Source organism: Myotis brandtii, unplaced genomic scaffold (assembly GCF_000412655.1).
Source record: "Myotis brandtii unplaced genomic scaffold, ASM41265v1 scaffold115, whole genome shotgun sequence".
Taxonomy (NCBI): Eukaryota; Metazoa; Chordata; class Mammalia; order Chiroptera; family Vespertilionidae; genus Myotis; species Myotis brandtii.
Window position 1 is genome coordinate 21301237 of NW_005353967.1, and position 17836 is coordinate 21319072.

General features: G+C 36.2%; 1 protein-coding gene across 12 annotated transcripts in view; it reads right to left on the reverse strand.

The window, feature by feature from the left end:
• SSBP2 (single-stranded DNA binding protein 2) overlaps positions 1-17836 on the reverse strand; it is a 220639-nt gene that overhangs the window by 143196 nt on the left and 59607 nt on the right. For all 12 annotated transcript variants that reach the window (XM_014550279.1, XM_005858104.2, XM_005858103.2 and 9 more), the window contains 2 exons: positions 13346-13418; positions 5957-6018 (listed from right to left, as the gene is read on the reverse strand). In XM_014550279.1, the coding sequence (XP_014405765.1) occupies positions 5957-6018; positions 13346-13418 (135 nt within the window). The remainder of the gene's footprint in view (positions 1-5956; positions 6019-13345; positions 13419-17836) is intronic.

Here is a 17836-nt window from a genome sequence, read left to right on the forward strand (position 1 = left end):
AAAAAGAGAACCAAACTTGAAAAATATAAAAGTATTTATTCTTGTATTATTAAAAATTTCCCCACAAAAATCAAAGGGAAGCACAGGATTCCCAAGTTGAGAATTCTCATCCAAAAACTGTTTTCCTTCTATCCTGAGGATGTGAGTGAAATGACTTAGCTATTTATCAGTATCTCCAGGGAACACAGGAAGCAAAATGGTTATCAGAGAAGTCTACAAGGGTGAATAAACATACCAGATGTGTTCCAGAAGATGGGATGCTAACATAATTATATAACCTATATGCCACTGGCCAGATTCAGGACTATCTGAAAATAAACACTGAAAGAAGTAAAAAAACCTTTGGGGAAAACATTTTTTTTTCCTGAGAAACAAGCCATGTTACTATAAATTCAAGTCTTAATAACTAAAGAAGTTATTTCTCTTTGGCCCAAAATTATATTATCAATGAATGAAGAAAATGATCCATTCCTAAGATTAAGGAGGGTTTTACATGATGTACATGTACCTGCTCATCACCTTAGAACTTCCACGTACATGTATTTGTCTTATTCCTTAGCACTACTTAATACTTTTTAAATGCAAGCATTAAATTTTGTCCCACTATCACAAAATTCTCAAAATACTTCTGGGTTAGTAATAAATTCATATTTTAAAGTATCAAAATAGCTTATATTAATAAGTATGTGCTAAATTCAAGCATCATATACTAAGTATTACATATTCAGCATTTAATCCACCTATTATTATTTCCATTTTATAGATGAGTAAACTGAGGCTTAGGAAGGCTAAATCACTTGCTGAAGGGTCACAGTTAGTGGCAGAGCTTTGTTTAAACTTTTTAATTCTTACATTATTTTGCCTCTCATGTGAATACGGTATTAAGAGTTCTTATTTCAAGATGCCTTATGCTGATTATGGGCAGGTTTATAAAGCTCTGGCAGTCTGAGCAGCATCAGTTCTCATGAAAATGTGGTAGGTACCTGTCCTAGATAAGACAGCAAGAACTCTGTTACCCTACCTTTGACCCTTGCACTCGAACTCATTTCCTGAGTATCCTATGGCAACCATCCCTTCATACTATCAGTAGCTGCCAGTGATCCATGGATGCCCCAGTATAGACTAGACTTAGAAGAGACAACTTTCCTGAGTCCCATTTATATCTACTGTCTGGAATTAGTCACTCATGATGCTCAAAAGGGAACTGTAATTGATTTCTTATTAATAATGGGCACTAAATTCTGTTCTGTGTTTAAGAAATAATATCTTTTGCAGAGACAAGCACTGGCTGAAGTTCTAATTCTGAATCTGACCCTGAGGAAATAGTTTTGTATCTTAGTTTCTTTATGTAAAAAGAGGGAAATATGTTATGCATTTTACAGGTTTTTATATAGATAGATACAAAGAAATGGTATATGCAAAAGTAATTTTATAGGTAGTACTAGAGGCCTGGTGCACAACATTCGTGCACTTGGGGGGGATGGGGGGTCCCTCAGCCCGGCCTGAGCCCTTTTGCAGTCTGGGAGCCCTTGGGGGATGTCTGACTGACGGCTTAAGCGGGCAGTCGGACATCCTTAGCACTGCTGCAGAGGCAGCAGTGGCTCCTGCCACCGCTGCTGCACCAGCCGTCAGCCCAGCTGTGGCTGAGCGGTGCTCCCCTGTGGGAGCAGACTGACCACCAGGGGGCAGCTCCTGCATTGAGTGTGTGACCAGTCATTCGGCAGTTCGAGCGATTTGCATATTACCCTTTTATTATATGGAATGGCTAACATTGAGTGTGTGACCGGTCATTCCGCAGTTCGATCGATTTGCATATTACCCTTTTATTATATGGAATGGCTAAGAAAAAAGTTTCTTATTAACTGGGTAAATTTTTCCTCAATTTCCTTTTTAATCCTTTGCATTTAGTGAAGATTCCATCAGTTTTTTTATACTGTCTTCTCCCCAGCACATTTTGCTCTGTATTCCACATTTCTTTCCCAGACACATTTTGCTTTTCCTCTATAGGCTGACCATCCTCTGTTCTTTGCTTTCTCTCTTGCTACCACTTTTTTATTCCCTTCTCGTCATGACTCTACCCCTTATATCCTAGCTGTCACCTACATTGTCTTATATTGCCTCTTAGTTTAACTTAATTCAAATAAATAATTAGCTATGTGATACCTATTACAAGCCACATATACAAGATGAGTAAGAACCAGCTGACAATTATAAATGTTACACCATCCCAGTGAGACAGCTGACTAATTTAAATGCGGTTGCTTTTATATGGGTATTTGGTTATTCTTAGCTAGTCCTGATGTCATCCACTAGATTCTGTAATCATTAAGAGTGCTGCCGAGGCCGGTTTGGCTCAGTGGATAGAGCGTCAGCCTGCGGACTGAAAGGTCCCAGGTTCGATTCCGGTCAAGGGCATGTACCTGGGTTGCGGGCACATCCCCAGTAGGAGATGTGCAGGAGGCAGCTGGTCGATGTTTCTCTCTCATCGATGTTTCTAACTCTCTATCTCTCTCTCCCTTCCTCTCTGTAAAAAATCAATAAAATATATTAAAAAAAAAAAGAGTGCTAACATACTGCAAGATGTGACCTCCTGTAGCCAGGTGAAAAGACTGAATTCTCATAATAATCTTAGTTATTAGTTTATTTTCTCTGCAATGTAATATATTTAATTTCAGGATATAGATACATTGGCCCAACGTTATTTCAAAAGGTGTTTTATATCTATAATTAAATGAGACACAATTTAAGCCAGTAAACCTTTAAAAACAAAGTTTCTGAAAGTGTATATTTTTAAGTTACATAAATTGGAAAGGGGAAGTTTCTTGGCATTTCTTTTTCAGAAATTCATTAAAGAGTTGGAAGCTTTTATTAACGTGTACAAACAAGAAGTAAGTTTTCAAAGGGGATTTGACCAAGGTAAAGGTAACGAACATGGGAGGCATGGGAAATAGTATAGCAATGGGCATTGTGCAAACTGAGAAAGAAAAAAAAACAGTGATAATGGAAATCACATCAGAAACAAGAAAAAACAGTCCCAGAAAGTGAAAACACACACTCTGTCCCTTCCTCCTCTCCAAAGCCTTTGCCTCTCCTCTCTCCTGTACTTTATTCTGCATTTTTGTGCATGTGTATTTCTCTGTACACATCTTCAACCTCTCCCCCTGTTCCCGCAATCTATATACACGCTCAAAGCTATTCTATTTTAAAATCTAAAGTGTTAGGTCATGTTCTATTGTTAATCCTAAAACAGCTACACATGCCACCACACACTTCAGCTACTCTCAGCAACTCTCGAAGTCGACAAGTGCATTACAGCAGCCTTCTTAATTTCACTTTCACCATTCCACTGAAACTACTCTCCCAAGACTGCCGCACTCACCTTACTTCCGATTCCAAAACATCTTTGGGTCTGTTTACTTACACTAACTGCAGAATTTAATCTTTCCTTCTAATGCCTTTCCTGGTTCCCATACATTTTTCTCTCCTGATTACCCTCCTTCCTCTCCAATTATTTTCCTTTGAGGATCCTCTTCATCCATCCACACTAAAATGTTGACTTTACCCAGGGTTCCAACCCCAGACCCTACTCTTATGTTTTACATTGGGCCGTTTCAGTATGGTCACTGTTGATCATTCTCAAGCCATTAGGGACCTGTCTCAGAGCCACAGACCCAGATCTCTGACTTTGTATAGGGCATCTCGATCGGAATTTCTCACAGGAACCTCAAAATTTAGCCTCTCCCAGTTAAACCGTGGTCTTTTCTAAACCCTGTTCCTCTCTCTATATTCCGCATTCAGTCAATGGCATCACTGTTCATTCCACCATCCAAATCTAGAACCTGAGAACCTCCTCCTTCACCTCTAACTATTGCACTCAGCGTTCACTATCTGGGATCCATCACCTAATCACCTCTCAACTGGACAATTGCCTGTAAACTAGAGTCTATCTCTGTTCTCAACCCTCCTAATCCATCTCTATGTTGATGCCAATTGAGTGTCTAAAAGTGCAAATCTAATCATGTTATGTACCTTGTTTAAAATATTTGAGCTTTATTCCAAAACCCTTGATGTACTCCTGGACTTTGTAATCTTACTCATGCCTTTGTCTCTAGCCTTATATTCTATCACTTCATAGTAGTGTACCTACAATTCAACTGGTCCAAGCTACCTGTCATTCCTTGAATGCATGATCATCCCTTTCAAGACTTCATACTAACTATTCCTCTGCCAAAATACCCTTCCTTCACCAGCTTTCAGCTCAACTCAGATCCACTTTCTCTGTTCAGGCTTTTCTAGTTCTCCTTAGCTAACATGGGTATTCCTCCTGCACTGCTATTATAAGCAGCACATATCTCACTTACAATGCTATTGATTGTATTTCAGAGCTGCACCTCCTGATAGCTAAGACCAAAAAAGCTAAAGTCTGACAGAAGCAAAAAGCCGGAGGATTCAGTGAGTTACTATCAACCATCTATAGTATGAGAATAGGTTAAATTCATGAGAAAGGGAGTAAAAGGGAAATTGGTGCAAAAATAGAATTAATCCTATAATGAAAAACCTCACTTTGTTAGCCCACTAATCCAATAGGGGCAGACTTCTAAATGGTTTCACATGCCACTTTGTAGACCTCGTTGGAAACATTCAAAAGGCAAGGGTGTCAACAGGTGAAGAGACTCAATTACATTCAACAAACAGTTAAGTATTTACAGTCTAGATTTAGGAATTATAAATACATATTATATAAAATGAAAAGTGGACTTTTTTAATATTATATATTACAAGACATTGGTCTCATGACCCACGAAAGCAGCACAATGATAGTGCTTAACTGCAATGAACCGTTGTTCCAAATACAGGAACAGCTCTGAACCAAAGGACTGCACCTGTTCCTGCCACACACATGTGAGACAAACAAGGGAAACCCACAACCACAACTGACCAAGTGCGGTTCCATTCACTACGGAACTTCTAGTAAGGCATGTTTTCAGGAGAGAGATTAAAAAGATGATGGCATTTAATAACGTACCAAGGAAACCATGTGCAAAGCACTAGAAGAGATCTCTAGTTTCTTCTTTTAAATACGCTGCTGAGAGATGAGCATAGAAGATACTGAACAGGAAATGCTTCTAATTGAAGAAATGAAAAAAAAAAGCCTAGCTAGTTCATGCAAATACCTGCAGTACCTACTGATTGCTGTTGCAGAAAAGTCATATCTAAGTAAACAGATGCTGCAATGAAATTTTTAAGTTCTGGTATCAACTGGGCCTTCAATACAGCCTGACAATTTTTGTGTGTGTTCCTGGTCAGTTCTTTATCTCTGAGTCTACATAGAATTATCTTCAATTTTTTTTTACTACCCTTCCCTCTCCTCAAAATTCACCATCACCACCACCACCATCAGTATCTTCAGGTTTAAATGAGGTCATGAGGATGGGGCCCTCATGATGGAATTAGAGCCATTATTAAAAGAGATACCAGATAGCTAGATAGGTAGCACCAACGTGTTCCCCATCCCCCTCTACAGTACATGAGAACAGGTAAGAAGGCAGCCATCTACAAGCCAGGAAGAGATTTCTCACCAGAAACAGACCATACTAGCAACTTGATCTTGGACTTCTAGCCTCCAGGATTGTGAGAAAATAAATTTCAGTTGTTTAAGCCCTCCAGTTTATGGTATTTTATTATGGCAGCCAAAGCTGACTAATGCAGAATCATACTTACAGTTGGAGATTCCACATACTGGTCCCAATTCCAGCTTGATTCAATAGTAGTATCTTTAAGTTAAGTAACACTAATGCTGGTTTTGAGTTTGGTGTGTTTTTTTAGATGCTATCTTTCAGAAATAATTATAAAAAATGAAAAAGAATAAAAGAGAAGCATGGAATCCTAAACAGCTATAGTGTAGGCATTCTGAAATGTATCATCAATCTGGTAAAAATGAAATAAAGATACTTACCACCACCAAGAATGTAAGAATCCTGGTGGCTCCCCCAACGTGATGTTTTTTTCCCATCTTATCTAAAATGAATAAAAAAGATATTAAATGCTTTTCAACTAACACTTTCCCCACACCTATTACAAAGCAGGATTTTTCCATTTAAAATATTAAGGTAATATATAAGATTTTAATCATGTTCATATTATTCTTTACTCAAGTTTTACAAGTACTCATTTTATGTAATAATTTGTTGACTGCATAGTCTGTGAAAGAAGATGCCACCATTATTTTCCTGAATTTGCACCCCACTGTGCCAGAATTCCAGAAGGTATTTCAGGATCTTAAGGTACTTCAGCATGTTAAGGCACATCAAAACCAAAGTAACTACCAATATGAATATCAGTTATCACCACTAGCCCAGAAATTTGCAAGAGACTGGGTTTAATATGTACAGACTCTAAATTATGCCTTAAGGATTGAATTTTTGAGTAAGAAGGCATATGGCTTCCGCAAAATAAGGGTTTTTACAAAAATGCTGATATTAACTTTCCAATTGCTTATACTCAGGTGAGTTGAAATCCACTATAATATAAATTTAAAACTATGGCAATATGCCCCCAAAATTAAAAGTCCTAAATATTGTTTTCAAATTAAATTTAGAAATTGGAAAGCAGGGCGGGTATTTATACAGTGGCTTTTCTAAGCATTGGATATCAGTAAACACAAAAGGTAAAAATCTTTGCATTCAGAGAGTTTACACTTCAGTGAAGAAGACAGACCATAAACAAAGAACCCCTCCCCCCAAAAAAGATTGTACTTATATTAGAAGTAGAAGGTGACAAATGTTACGAAAGAAAACAAAGCAGTGAAGGGAGGATAAAGAGAGCAGGAAAACAGTAAAGAAGTGACTTATAATTTTAATAAAGTTGATCCAAACTCAAACACAGTCTTATGTATTTGCCTTAGTTTTTTAGTTTAAATAAACTAAAAATTATTTAACAACACCCCAATTAACAAAATATGTCCATAGGCCCTTAACATTACTAGGAAGTAAACAACTATAATTATACATTTAAGGATTCCTTTCTACCACCTACTATGGAAGATATTAGGGCTTCTTATCCCAAAGGGATTTTTTTTAAAGTTTTAGGATAGGAACTCAGAAGGGGGGCCTAAATGTAAAAAAAGGGGGGGCTAGTGGGGGTGGAGAAGGAAAAGAACTCTAAGGAAGAGATGGAAAGACTTAAAAGCAATTAAAATAACTGAAACTGGCTGCATGTGGGGGTGAAGAAGGAAAAGAACTCTAAGGAAGAGATGGAAAAACTTAAAAGCAATTAAAATAACTGAAACTGGCTGCATTTTTTAGAGTTCTTAGAATGCAAAATGTAAACCGTGGGAACCTTAGAGTAGACAAATAATTTCCTCTCAAATACACAAAGAGAAAATTTCTAAAGATCAGAAAATTATACATGTGATAGCCATTTTTTAAAAAGAGCTAAAAGGAGGAATTCTAGGAATTCATGAACTTGAGTTTATAAAGACTAAATAAGAATAATGAATCAGAACATTATATAAATGTAAGCCAAATCCTTTCATTCTCCTAAGTAGTAACAAATATTTTTATATTTATGCTACTTTTTATCTGATAATTTCCACTGATCCATAATACATCTCCTTGGCTCATGAAAAAATAAGAAATAGTACTTAATGAGTCTTATGAGGAGCACAACTCTTACGGACTACTAAAGTTGTAACTGAATCAAAAGCCTGTATCTCATCTTTCACTTTTTTCTCTAACCATTGTTGCACTAGTTGGTGTCTTCTTGAAAAGGTATAATAATGGACCTTACAGATGCGCCCCAGACACACTAATAGTCCTAATTCCTCGAATCGTCCTAATCACATAAAAAACAAGTTTTTCAAAGTAGCGTCTTTACATTTCATCTCAGTTCATCTTGACTTTACATATTATGACTGTTAAAGTAGACGGTACTATCCTCAGTAATAAGGAGAATGTGAGGTGACTTATGGAAGAGTTAAGGTGGCATGACTAGGTCCCATTGCCACACTGTGCTGGAGGTGGACTTAGATTCAGTCTGAGCCCCACTACAACACATCTCCCTCCTGCACTTACACAATGCCCACAGTCACTCACCAGCTTCTTCAGGACATAAAGTACTCTAGGAAAATACCTATCTGGTTTAGGTTTGATATGGTCTTTATCAGAGAAAGTCTAAAGGGAATGCATTTGTATTTTAAACAGTATTACATCTTACTATTCCTCAGAGAAACTCAAAATGCTTTACATACATCATGTTTTCATCCTCATAATATCCTTTACTATAGAGTGAGTGAAGTTCATCTTTCTCACTTTGAATTGCAAAGCTGTGGCAGAAGCAGCTAAAACTTCGGTCCATCATATTAAATTTAATATAGAAGCTATCCTTTTATAGTTAATGAATAAACAATAAATGCTTTAGGTATTTCCAAAGGAGAGGATTCTACATAGGAATATGTTTCTATAGTGAATGGGTTTTGTTTGTTTTTGTTTGTTTGTTTTTGGTCTCTAAACTAATTAATACTCTAGGTATTACTTATTTAGGGAAAGCATGAAATCATAGACAGGAACACAGAACCCTTATCTATAGAAAACCAAGGCACATTCATTGAGTGAGCACTGTTAGAAAAAACCAAACCTGAAAAATATTCACCAACAGTGAATATAAATAAATTTTGATACTTACATACTATACAACAGTGTGCAATCATTAAAAAGAATAAAATATATCTACATAGAAAAAGGATTCTGCTATATTGGTTTTTAAGTTGGAAGTTTGAAAGGTTGGAGAAAAATATACATAGTAAAAAAACTTTTCTGTTTTTTAAAAAAGTGTGCATATATATGAGTGCATTGGGTGTATTCAAATTAAAGAAATCATACCAAACTTACAACTACAATTTCTAGAAAAGAATAAAGAAGGACTTTCACTTTAAAATCATATTCACCTATATAGTTTAATTTTTTTTAGCTAAGATGCATTAATGTGGATGGGGTTGAGGAATGGACAGAAAATACCTCTAAATATCAATAGTCATTGTAGAAGCAATTCTGCTATTTATGAAGAGGCATTGTCTGTTGTACTGAGTTTCATGGGCCTCAGGCTTATTTAAGCATTTGAGTGGCAGCTATCAATTTCTCTCAAATCCCAGCCTCAAAGTATCCTAGGGCTTTTTCTTTTCTTTTCTTTCTTTCTTTTTTTTTTCTATTTAATCATCCACTTGTCTTCCTTCCATATTTGCCCAGCTAAAAGCTGTATTCTCCTGTAACTTGCAGGTAAATCTCTAAGCCCATTCCCACTGCCATATTCTGATTTGAAGGTCTCATCTCTGATTAAGCTATGTCTGTATCATATAAGCTAGTCTTTTTAACATTTCTATATAAATGCAAAACCAAACACTGAATCATATGGGCAGAGATAAGACATGCAATGTGCTTTATAAATAATAATTACAAATTACAAATGTATATACTATCTGATATAGCAATTCTTTTTCTAGTAATTAGTCCTATATAGTATATGGTCATTTGTGTAAATACACACACACACACACACACACACACACACACACACACCATTGGTAATTACAAAAGACTGGAAATAACCTAAATGTCCATAAGTAGAGGGCTGGTGAAATACATCATGGCACATTTCATAGAATAATACCCTATAATCATAAAAAGACAATTATGAAGTTTCACAAACCAACATAAAATGACTAAAATCAAACAAGTGAAACAAAAATCAAAGCACAGAACAGTTTTGAAATAAACAAACATTTGTGTAAACAAAGAAAAAATGATAACATACAGGTGCACACACATGAGCATATACGCACACATCTCCTTAACTTTTTATCCTTGTTTGCTTCCAGCAAGGAACACTGGTCATTTACCTATTACCTCTCAGCCCCACACCCGCCCTTCTCTGCTCCATTCTACACTGGTGCTGGGATTCTGAAAATTACATTTCCTGGGCTTCTTGCCAGCTGGTTTCCTGTTAGGTTCTGCCATCAGGAGACACTTGCAGGGGATCAAAAGGCAGGAGGAAGAAGAGACGCTTCCTGCCCCTGGCTCCCCAAATGAAGCAGTTGCTGGCTGTGGCAGCAGCGCAGCAGGGTGGGCACTTCTGGAGGCCAGCAGCACCTTTCCGGAGGTTCTGCTCTTGTCAATCTGGGACCTCTTAGGATGATCTAGACCCCTTCCAACAGCATCGCCAACAGCACAGCAGCAAGTTTGAAACACACAGGACCCAAATTCTCAGAGTATTCCTAAGTCCTTTCATATTTTTGAGAATAAAAAAATTAATAGTCTAAGAGGATAAAGCTAGTTCCTGTGCTAAGAGCCTGTATACCTATGTATACATTTGTTCCTAGACAAAATTCCTGAGACTTCTAATTTAGATATAACCTGCTGTTCCCACCAATTTTCTAAAAACTTTCATGTGCAGAAGTATGGGTGCATCTATACACTAAACTAAATGTAAAAAAAAAATTAAATTTTTGCATTTTAATTCAAAAAATTAAAATAAATAGATATATAACAGGAAGAAAACTCTGTCTCTACTCTGAAGCAAGTAGTCCAAAACTGTGCTGTTTAACATGGTACTCAGTGACCACGATGTGGCTTTTTAAATTTAAAATTAAGTTAATTGACTATTCCTCAATTGCAGGGGCCACTTTTCAAATGCTCAATAGTCACATGTGACTAGTAGAAAACTTACTAGACAGCACAGATTAGAGATCATTTCCATAATCATATAAATTTGTATTATTGAGTAGTGCTCTTTTACTTTAGAAGGAAGTAAAAGTCCTCTTAAAGAGAAGTACATTTTATTGGAAAAGCTCCTTGATAAATTCTTTCAATTTTTGTTTTTATTTTTTGGCCCAGAGAGGCAGAAGCCCCCTAGGAATGGTTTGAAAGTAGAGAACAAATACTTAATATTCTACATAATAAAATAACAAGAATGTAGACTGCTAATTGTCTCTCAGGAAGAAGTTGGGGGGTTGGGAGAGGATTAAAGAAAGGAGAAAATGGGAGAGGTTTTGAAGAGCCAACAAGATGGAAGGCAAACAGAGCCCTCAGGCAAACAGTTAGGAAACCAAAGAACTTAAGGATAATTATGTCTAATATTTTAGTTAATGTTGCTGTCTATACTGTACAATGCTTAATATTCAATTTCTTCCAACCTTCCGTAAGAATCTTTCATACATAAGAGCAATGAGTTAGTGGAGCTTTGAGGCTGTAAGGAAATAGAAAACTTCAGGCAAAGAAAAGTTATCAGCCATAAGAAAGAGAGGCAGTGGGGAAGTAATACTTAGTAGGAGCAAGAAATTATAGCAAGAGAACCCAAAGCCCCTCCCCCTGGGCAAGGCCCCAAAACATTAGAGAGGGGTTGAGACAACCCATAATAGTAGGGATTAGAGCTGGAGCCATGCTGATAGAAGAGGTAACCCCAGAAGGTAGGAGGAATGTGGGCTGTCCAAACGACAGACACTTGGACCACACACAAAAAACTACACTAGGTAGAAAAGAATTGGCCAAGAATTTAAAAAATAACACCGTGCAAACTTAGTACATGCTAGCCCTTCTAAGCACTTTATATGTACTAACTCATTAAACCTTGGCACAACTTTAAACTGTTATTACAATGATCTTTTTTTAAAATATATTTTTATTGATTTCAGAGAGGAAGGGAGAGGGAGAGAGAGATAGAAACATCAATGATGAGAGAGAATCATCGATCAGCTGCCTCTTGTACTCCCCACACTGGGACTGAGCCCACAATCTGGGCATATGCCCAGACCAGGAATTGAACCATGACCTCCTGGTTCATAGGTGGACGCTCAACCACTGACCCATACTGGCTGGGCTCAAAGTCTTCTATTTAATAATTTAATAAGATAAAGACACACTAAAGTTCTGTTTTGATTTGAATTAACTTTGAAATCAATGTTTTATTACACTGAATGTATTCCTTCTATGGTAAAACAATTGACTTCTTATATGCTGTGAGCAAACTTCTTAAATTTCTTAATTGCAAAGAGGCCCTAATAGCTCATATATACTAATTAATTAGATACAAGATTGCAGGGCTATGTGTGTTTGTTTGCTTGTGCGTTTGTTTGGAGAACAAGTGAATCTCAAGAAGACTGTACCTCAGATGGGACACTCTGAAGGGGTTGCCTGTTGTGTCCCTGATCTGGTGGGGACAAATTGTGAGATCACTAGAGACAACATGATTTTGAGCAGCACTGTCCCACAGAAATATAAACATGAGCCACAAATGAGAGCTGTATATGTAATTTTAAATTTTCTACTAACCATAATAAATAAGAAAAAAGGGTAAAATAAACTTTAATAACAAATTTTTTATTTTACCCGATATATCCAAAATATTACCATTTCAATGTATGATCAAAATTTTTAAATTACTGATATTTTATTTTCTTTTGTTCACACTTATAGCACTTCTTAATTGGATTAGTCCTATTTCAAGAGCTCAAAAAGGCATATATGGCTAGTGGCTACCATACTAGACAATGCAGACACCAGGGGAAACCAGAAGCTTTGACACTGACATAGACCTAGGTTTGAATTCTAGTTCCACAACACACTGAGCTGTGTGACCATGAGCCAGTTACATAAACGCTCTGGTCCCTGTTCTCATTAGTAAAACAGGAATCATATCATTTACTTTGCAAATTTCATATAAGAATCAGAGATAATATATGTAAAGTGCCTTGCACATAAAAAAAACACACCACACACACACAAAAAAAAACTAAATAAAATCTTCCTCAATCTCATCATTATATAAATTGAAAAGGAAAAGTACCATTGCAAGAAAACTCAAATTCAATGTTTAAAAAAAGTGGAGGAAAATAGAAAGAGAAACAAGAACTTGAAATAATATTATCAACTGTTTTCTAACTGAAATCTAGCCATCAATCCACTATTATCCATACAAAATTAAAACAAACAAAAAACATATTTTTCAAAATTGTGAATAATGCCAAAATAAAATATTACTAGAACTAGAGACATGGTGTTGTTTGCCTTTTTTTTTAAAGCAAATTTGCTTTCTTGATTATTTTTGCCAAGGCAAATATTAGTTTCAATTTCTAAGGCAGAAAATGGCTGGATAATTGAATAGGTATGAAAATGGCATTTGGGGATACTAAAACTTTTTACAAATAACCTACAAAGACTACATTATCCATACTGATAACTGCGCACTCATTATATAATATATAAGGATTAATTTCTTTCAAATAATTGTTACAGTGTATTTTTCACTTGTTTACATAAGATATCAAAATACAGTGCAGAAAACACACAAAACATACCTCTGATAAAAATGTTTGGGCCGATTTCTGAGCTCCTACATGGAGCAGATATTCATATACGTAGAGTGCTAACCTGGAAAATGAATAAAATATTTATTGAGAAGAGGAGTATTTAAAATTAATTCCTTAAATAATTACACACCTTCATATTACAAAAATATTTTACACACTTAATAGTGACACAAATCTTCCCATATCCTTTCCATGGGAGTTTAGATATTATATGTTCAAAAAGAACTTAAACTAATTAAAGTAGCAAACAAAGAAAAATACAAATACATCCTTTCTTGGCAAGAAATGACTAAATATAAATTGTGTCTTGTAACATCTCACCATAACCTCATCCCCTTTCTTATACCTTATATAATTAATAATTTATAACCAAACATTAATAATCATTATAACTTATTTTAAGATACAATTATAATCTTTCATTAGTAAAATAAATGAATTAATTCATTGGACCTTTCCAACAACTTTATGTCCTTCCATTTTTTTGGGGGGGTGAGTGTAATGTAAACTTCAGCTGTTTGCACATCCATATGCCAAAACAGGTGTTGAATGTCCATTTTAATGCCTGTTCTGCAACCTCTATTCTTTAGTTTTGATTTTTAAACCAGCAATATTTTACTTTATAAGCCATTCAAATTAACAGTAAACCACAGTATTAAGTAAACTTTAAAGATATCAGATCATATTAAGCATTTGGATGCTTATAGTTTAAAAGTTAACTCAAAATTACATATAAATTTATCACTCAAGTACAGAATATTAAGTATGCAGTATATATAGTACTCTCATTATCTTGTGGATTCAGAATTTTTAAGCTACACCATGTGGCTCAATTTCAGTTGAGCTGTTAACAAAATATTATTCATAAACCCAAATTAGTCCGAGGCAGTATTTTTAATGATATTTTGGACCAGTGCCCAGATAGCTCACAACAGTTCAGTCTCTGCTACACTGTATTTACCAATATTGAGCCAGGTTTGCAGTAAATAAAACAATGTAACAATGACCACAATTCTGTATAGCAACACCACTTCTCTTGCCAAGTGAATTTTTGATTGTTAAAGATTGATAGCACATGCAGAAATGAATATTTTCTTCATTATCATACAAACATATCATGTATTTGTCATAAAAAGAGAAAACCTGTACAAATCTAGTTGCTCTGTCCATTGATTCTTTCCCCATTCCAAAACTACCAAACACTCAAAATGAGAACTATTCTGAGAATTATACTACGCAGCATAGGAGAGTAGACATCTGTTGAAGTTACTCGTAGATGAAAAGCATGTTATTGACAGTGGACATGTATCTCATTTAGAAACATCTCCTAACTTCAAGTTGAATTTCACTTCCTAGATCTCAACTCTTTCTCTCCCCTAACACATGTGAGGACTACATCATGCTCCTTCTGGCAGCGGTATCTCCCTGTGGAGGTGTGGCTCATCCCCAGAGTATTTCACATGGGGTACAAAAATTAGAATATTCCTGTAGTTTCAAACAAACGAACAAACAAATCCTAGTGGTGCTTCTCAAGCACACATATCCCACACATCCTGTCCCTCCATTAACCACTCCCAACCATATCACAGGAGTCACTGACCATGATGGCAAATTTCATCTCAAAAAGCATATTATTTTGGATTTTTTCACCCATAGAGGCTGTGAAGCCTCATAATTGCCTACCAGTGTCAGCATCACCCTACTGCCTACCTAAGAAAAAACAGAGCCTCAGGTGATTCCTTGTGGCTTGTAAAATCTTGGACCTAGAGCCAAACCAGTGGTGCAGGCTAGACCAGATTTCCAGGCCTGCCTCAAAGTCTGAACAACAAGGATGCTCCCCCAAGCTTGGAGAAGTTGGAAGTTGGATCCAGCCTGCAACCCATGCATGTGCCCTTGACCAGAATTGAACCTGGGACCCTTCAGTCCACAGGCTGATGCTCTATCCACTGAGCCAAACCAGCCAGGGCCATTAGTAACTTCTTTAAAAAAGTTAATGGCTCTGGCCTAGTAGCTCAGTGGATTAGAGTATTCTTCTAATACGCCAACATTTCAGGTTCCACCCCCCCTCAGGATACATACAAGAACCAACCAATATGCCCAGCTAGCGTGGCTCAGTGGTTAAGCATTGACCTATGAACCAGGAGGTCACAGTTCAATTCCCAGTCAGGGCACATCCCCAGGTTGTGGGTTTGATCCCCAGTATGGGGTGTGCAGGAGGCAGTCAATCAATGATTCTCTCTCATCATTGACATTTCTATCTCTCTTTCCCTCTTCCTTCCTCTCTGAAATCAATAAAAATATATTTTAAAAAAGAAAGAAAAAGGATTCAAATAAATATAAAGCCCACCAACTAATGGATCCCCATTTGTAATTTAAAATTCTATTTGTTAATTCACTATATGTGCAAAAGTGCAGGGAAGACAGGGTAAGATAACTTCAAAACCTGCTCTCCCTAATTTCTCTTGAAATTAAACTACTCTAATGCACCTTATCTCTCTTGTTTATTTCTGTATCTACAGCACCTAAAATAGTAAGTACCCAATACATATTTTTTAATAAATGAATGACTCTCTGAGATCAGGCATAAAGCACTTATAAATCCTTTGGTGTCGTCCAATCAAGCATTGAAAGGAAAAGCATAAGATATTCCCTTTAGATAATCTATTTAAGCATTAGCATCCTCTCAGTATTCTTAAGATTCAGCATCTCACAAAAAAAACTATATTGTTTAACATGCATACTACCAAAACAATTCCTTCACACTGATTCTTAATCCCTATATATAAAGGGTGATTAAAAAAAAATAACCTAGTCCATTTAGTTGCGGGTGATATATTTTTGTTGTTTTAGTTATTTTTAACAAAACAAGTTCTCAAAAGATACTAACTAACCTTATTTTCACTTTTTTATTTCCTTGCAAGGTGAGTGAATATACAATAAAAAGATGGTAGAGGGCTAGAAGAGGGGTCTTTTAAAAACTCTGTATAGCTGTTGCAATTTAGCACTGGTGATTCGCATGTATCCAAAATCCTGCATCCAAAATCCATCCCCCCATCTTCTGTCCTTAAATCCCAATGTCAGTGACCAGAGAAGCCTCAGGTCTATAAGAGTCCTGTTGGAACTAAAAAAAATACCTCTTTTATTCCTGAACCACTCACTGTATAATTCCAGTGCTGCCCAACGACACACGTCAGTGTCCAAATGCGACTCCTCAGCTATAAAATGCCAATAGTTTGCTGGATCACAGCTAGCTAACAAGGAGCAAAGAACACTTGGCAGCCACCAAGAGGCTGCTCCGGGACTAGAAGTAGTTATTAGTAGTGAAACTAGATCAGCCTGATCAAATTTTCAACAGAGCACACAACCTGGTGCTAAGGAGGTGTGAAAATTAGAAATCTGTTTCTAACATTGTCTTCTTAAAGTTCTTTGTCATGAACAGTGAAGTTAAAAACCAAATTAACAGTATAAAAATGTGTCTGTGCAACCATGAAATAATACTAATACCCAGCCTTTGTTTTAAACACACTTAAAACATTCATTTTTTGTATAGTCTCAACATCAGTTTTAGAGAAATAGATACCTGAAAAGTATACGGGATAGTGTACTAGATACTAAACTGTTAAATGTTCGAGGGCAGCGATAATTGCATCAGATAAGACAGGGATAAGAAGAAAATCTTTTTAACAATTAAATGAATAGCAGGTCATAAAAAATACTACTTGGCTGGTGTTTCATTGAGATCCTTATTATAGACTAGAGGCTCGGTGCATGAAATTCGTTCAAGGAGCTGGGCCCTCGCAGCCCCGGCTTCAACCAGAGGTAGTCTAGTCTAATTAGCATATTATGCTTTTATTATTATAGATAAGTTATGCTAGGAGTATAAATTTGGAATGAAATGATTTAGTGTGCTTAGAAAAGGAAACATTTGCCTTCTGCAGTTCACAATTAAAATGACTACAATCAATTTTGGGGAATTAAAAAGGGCTAAAATATAAAAGTGAGAATGAATAAAAAACTAATTCATCAACAGTTGGTAGAATTTGGGTTATTCACAGAATTAGTAAAATTTTCCATCCAATCTCTTAGCAAAGCTACAGGTACTAGAAATATAGTACTGGCTATACTTGACAAAGCTACTTACTCCACTTCAATCACCTTGAACACTATACTTTATACTCAGGCTTCTATTTGCCTATGAAATTGACATATACAATTTAAGTCATGCATTATTATTCAGCCTTAAAAGGAAGTGCTATCTACCCATGAAAAGACATGGAGGATCCTTAAGTGAATATTGCTAAGGGAAAGACTGTATGATTCTACTACACGACATTCTGGAAATGACAAAACTATGTAGACAGGAAAGGATCAGTGGTTGCCAGGAGTGAGGGACAGTTTGGGAAGAATGAATGGGTGGAGCACAGAGGGTGTTAGGGCAGTAAAAGTACTCTGTATGATACTACAATGATAAATACATGC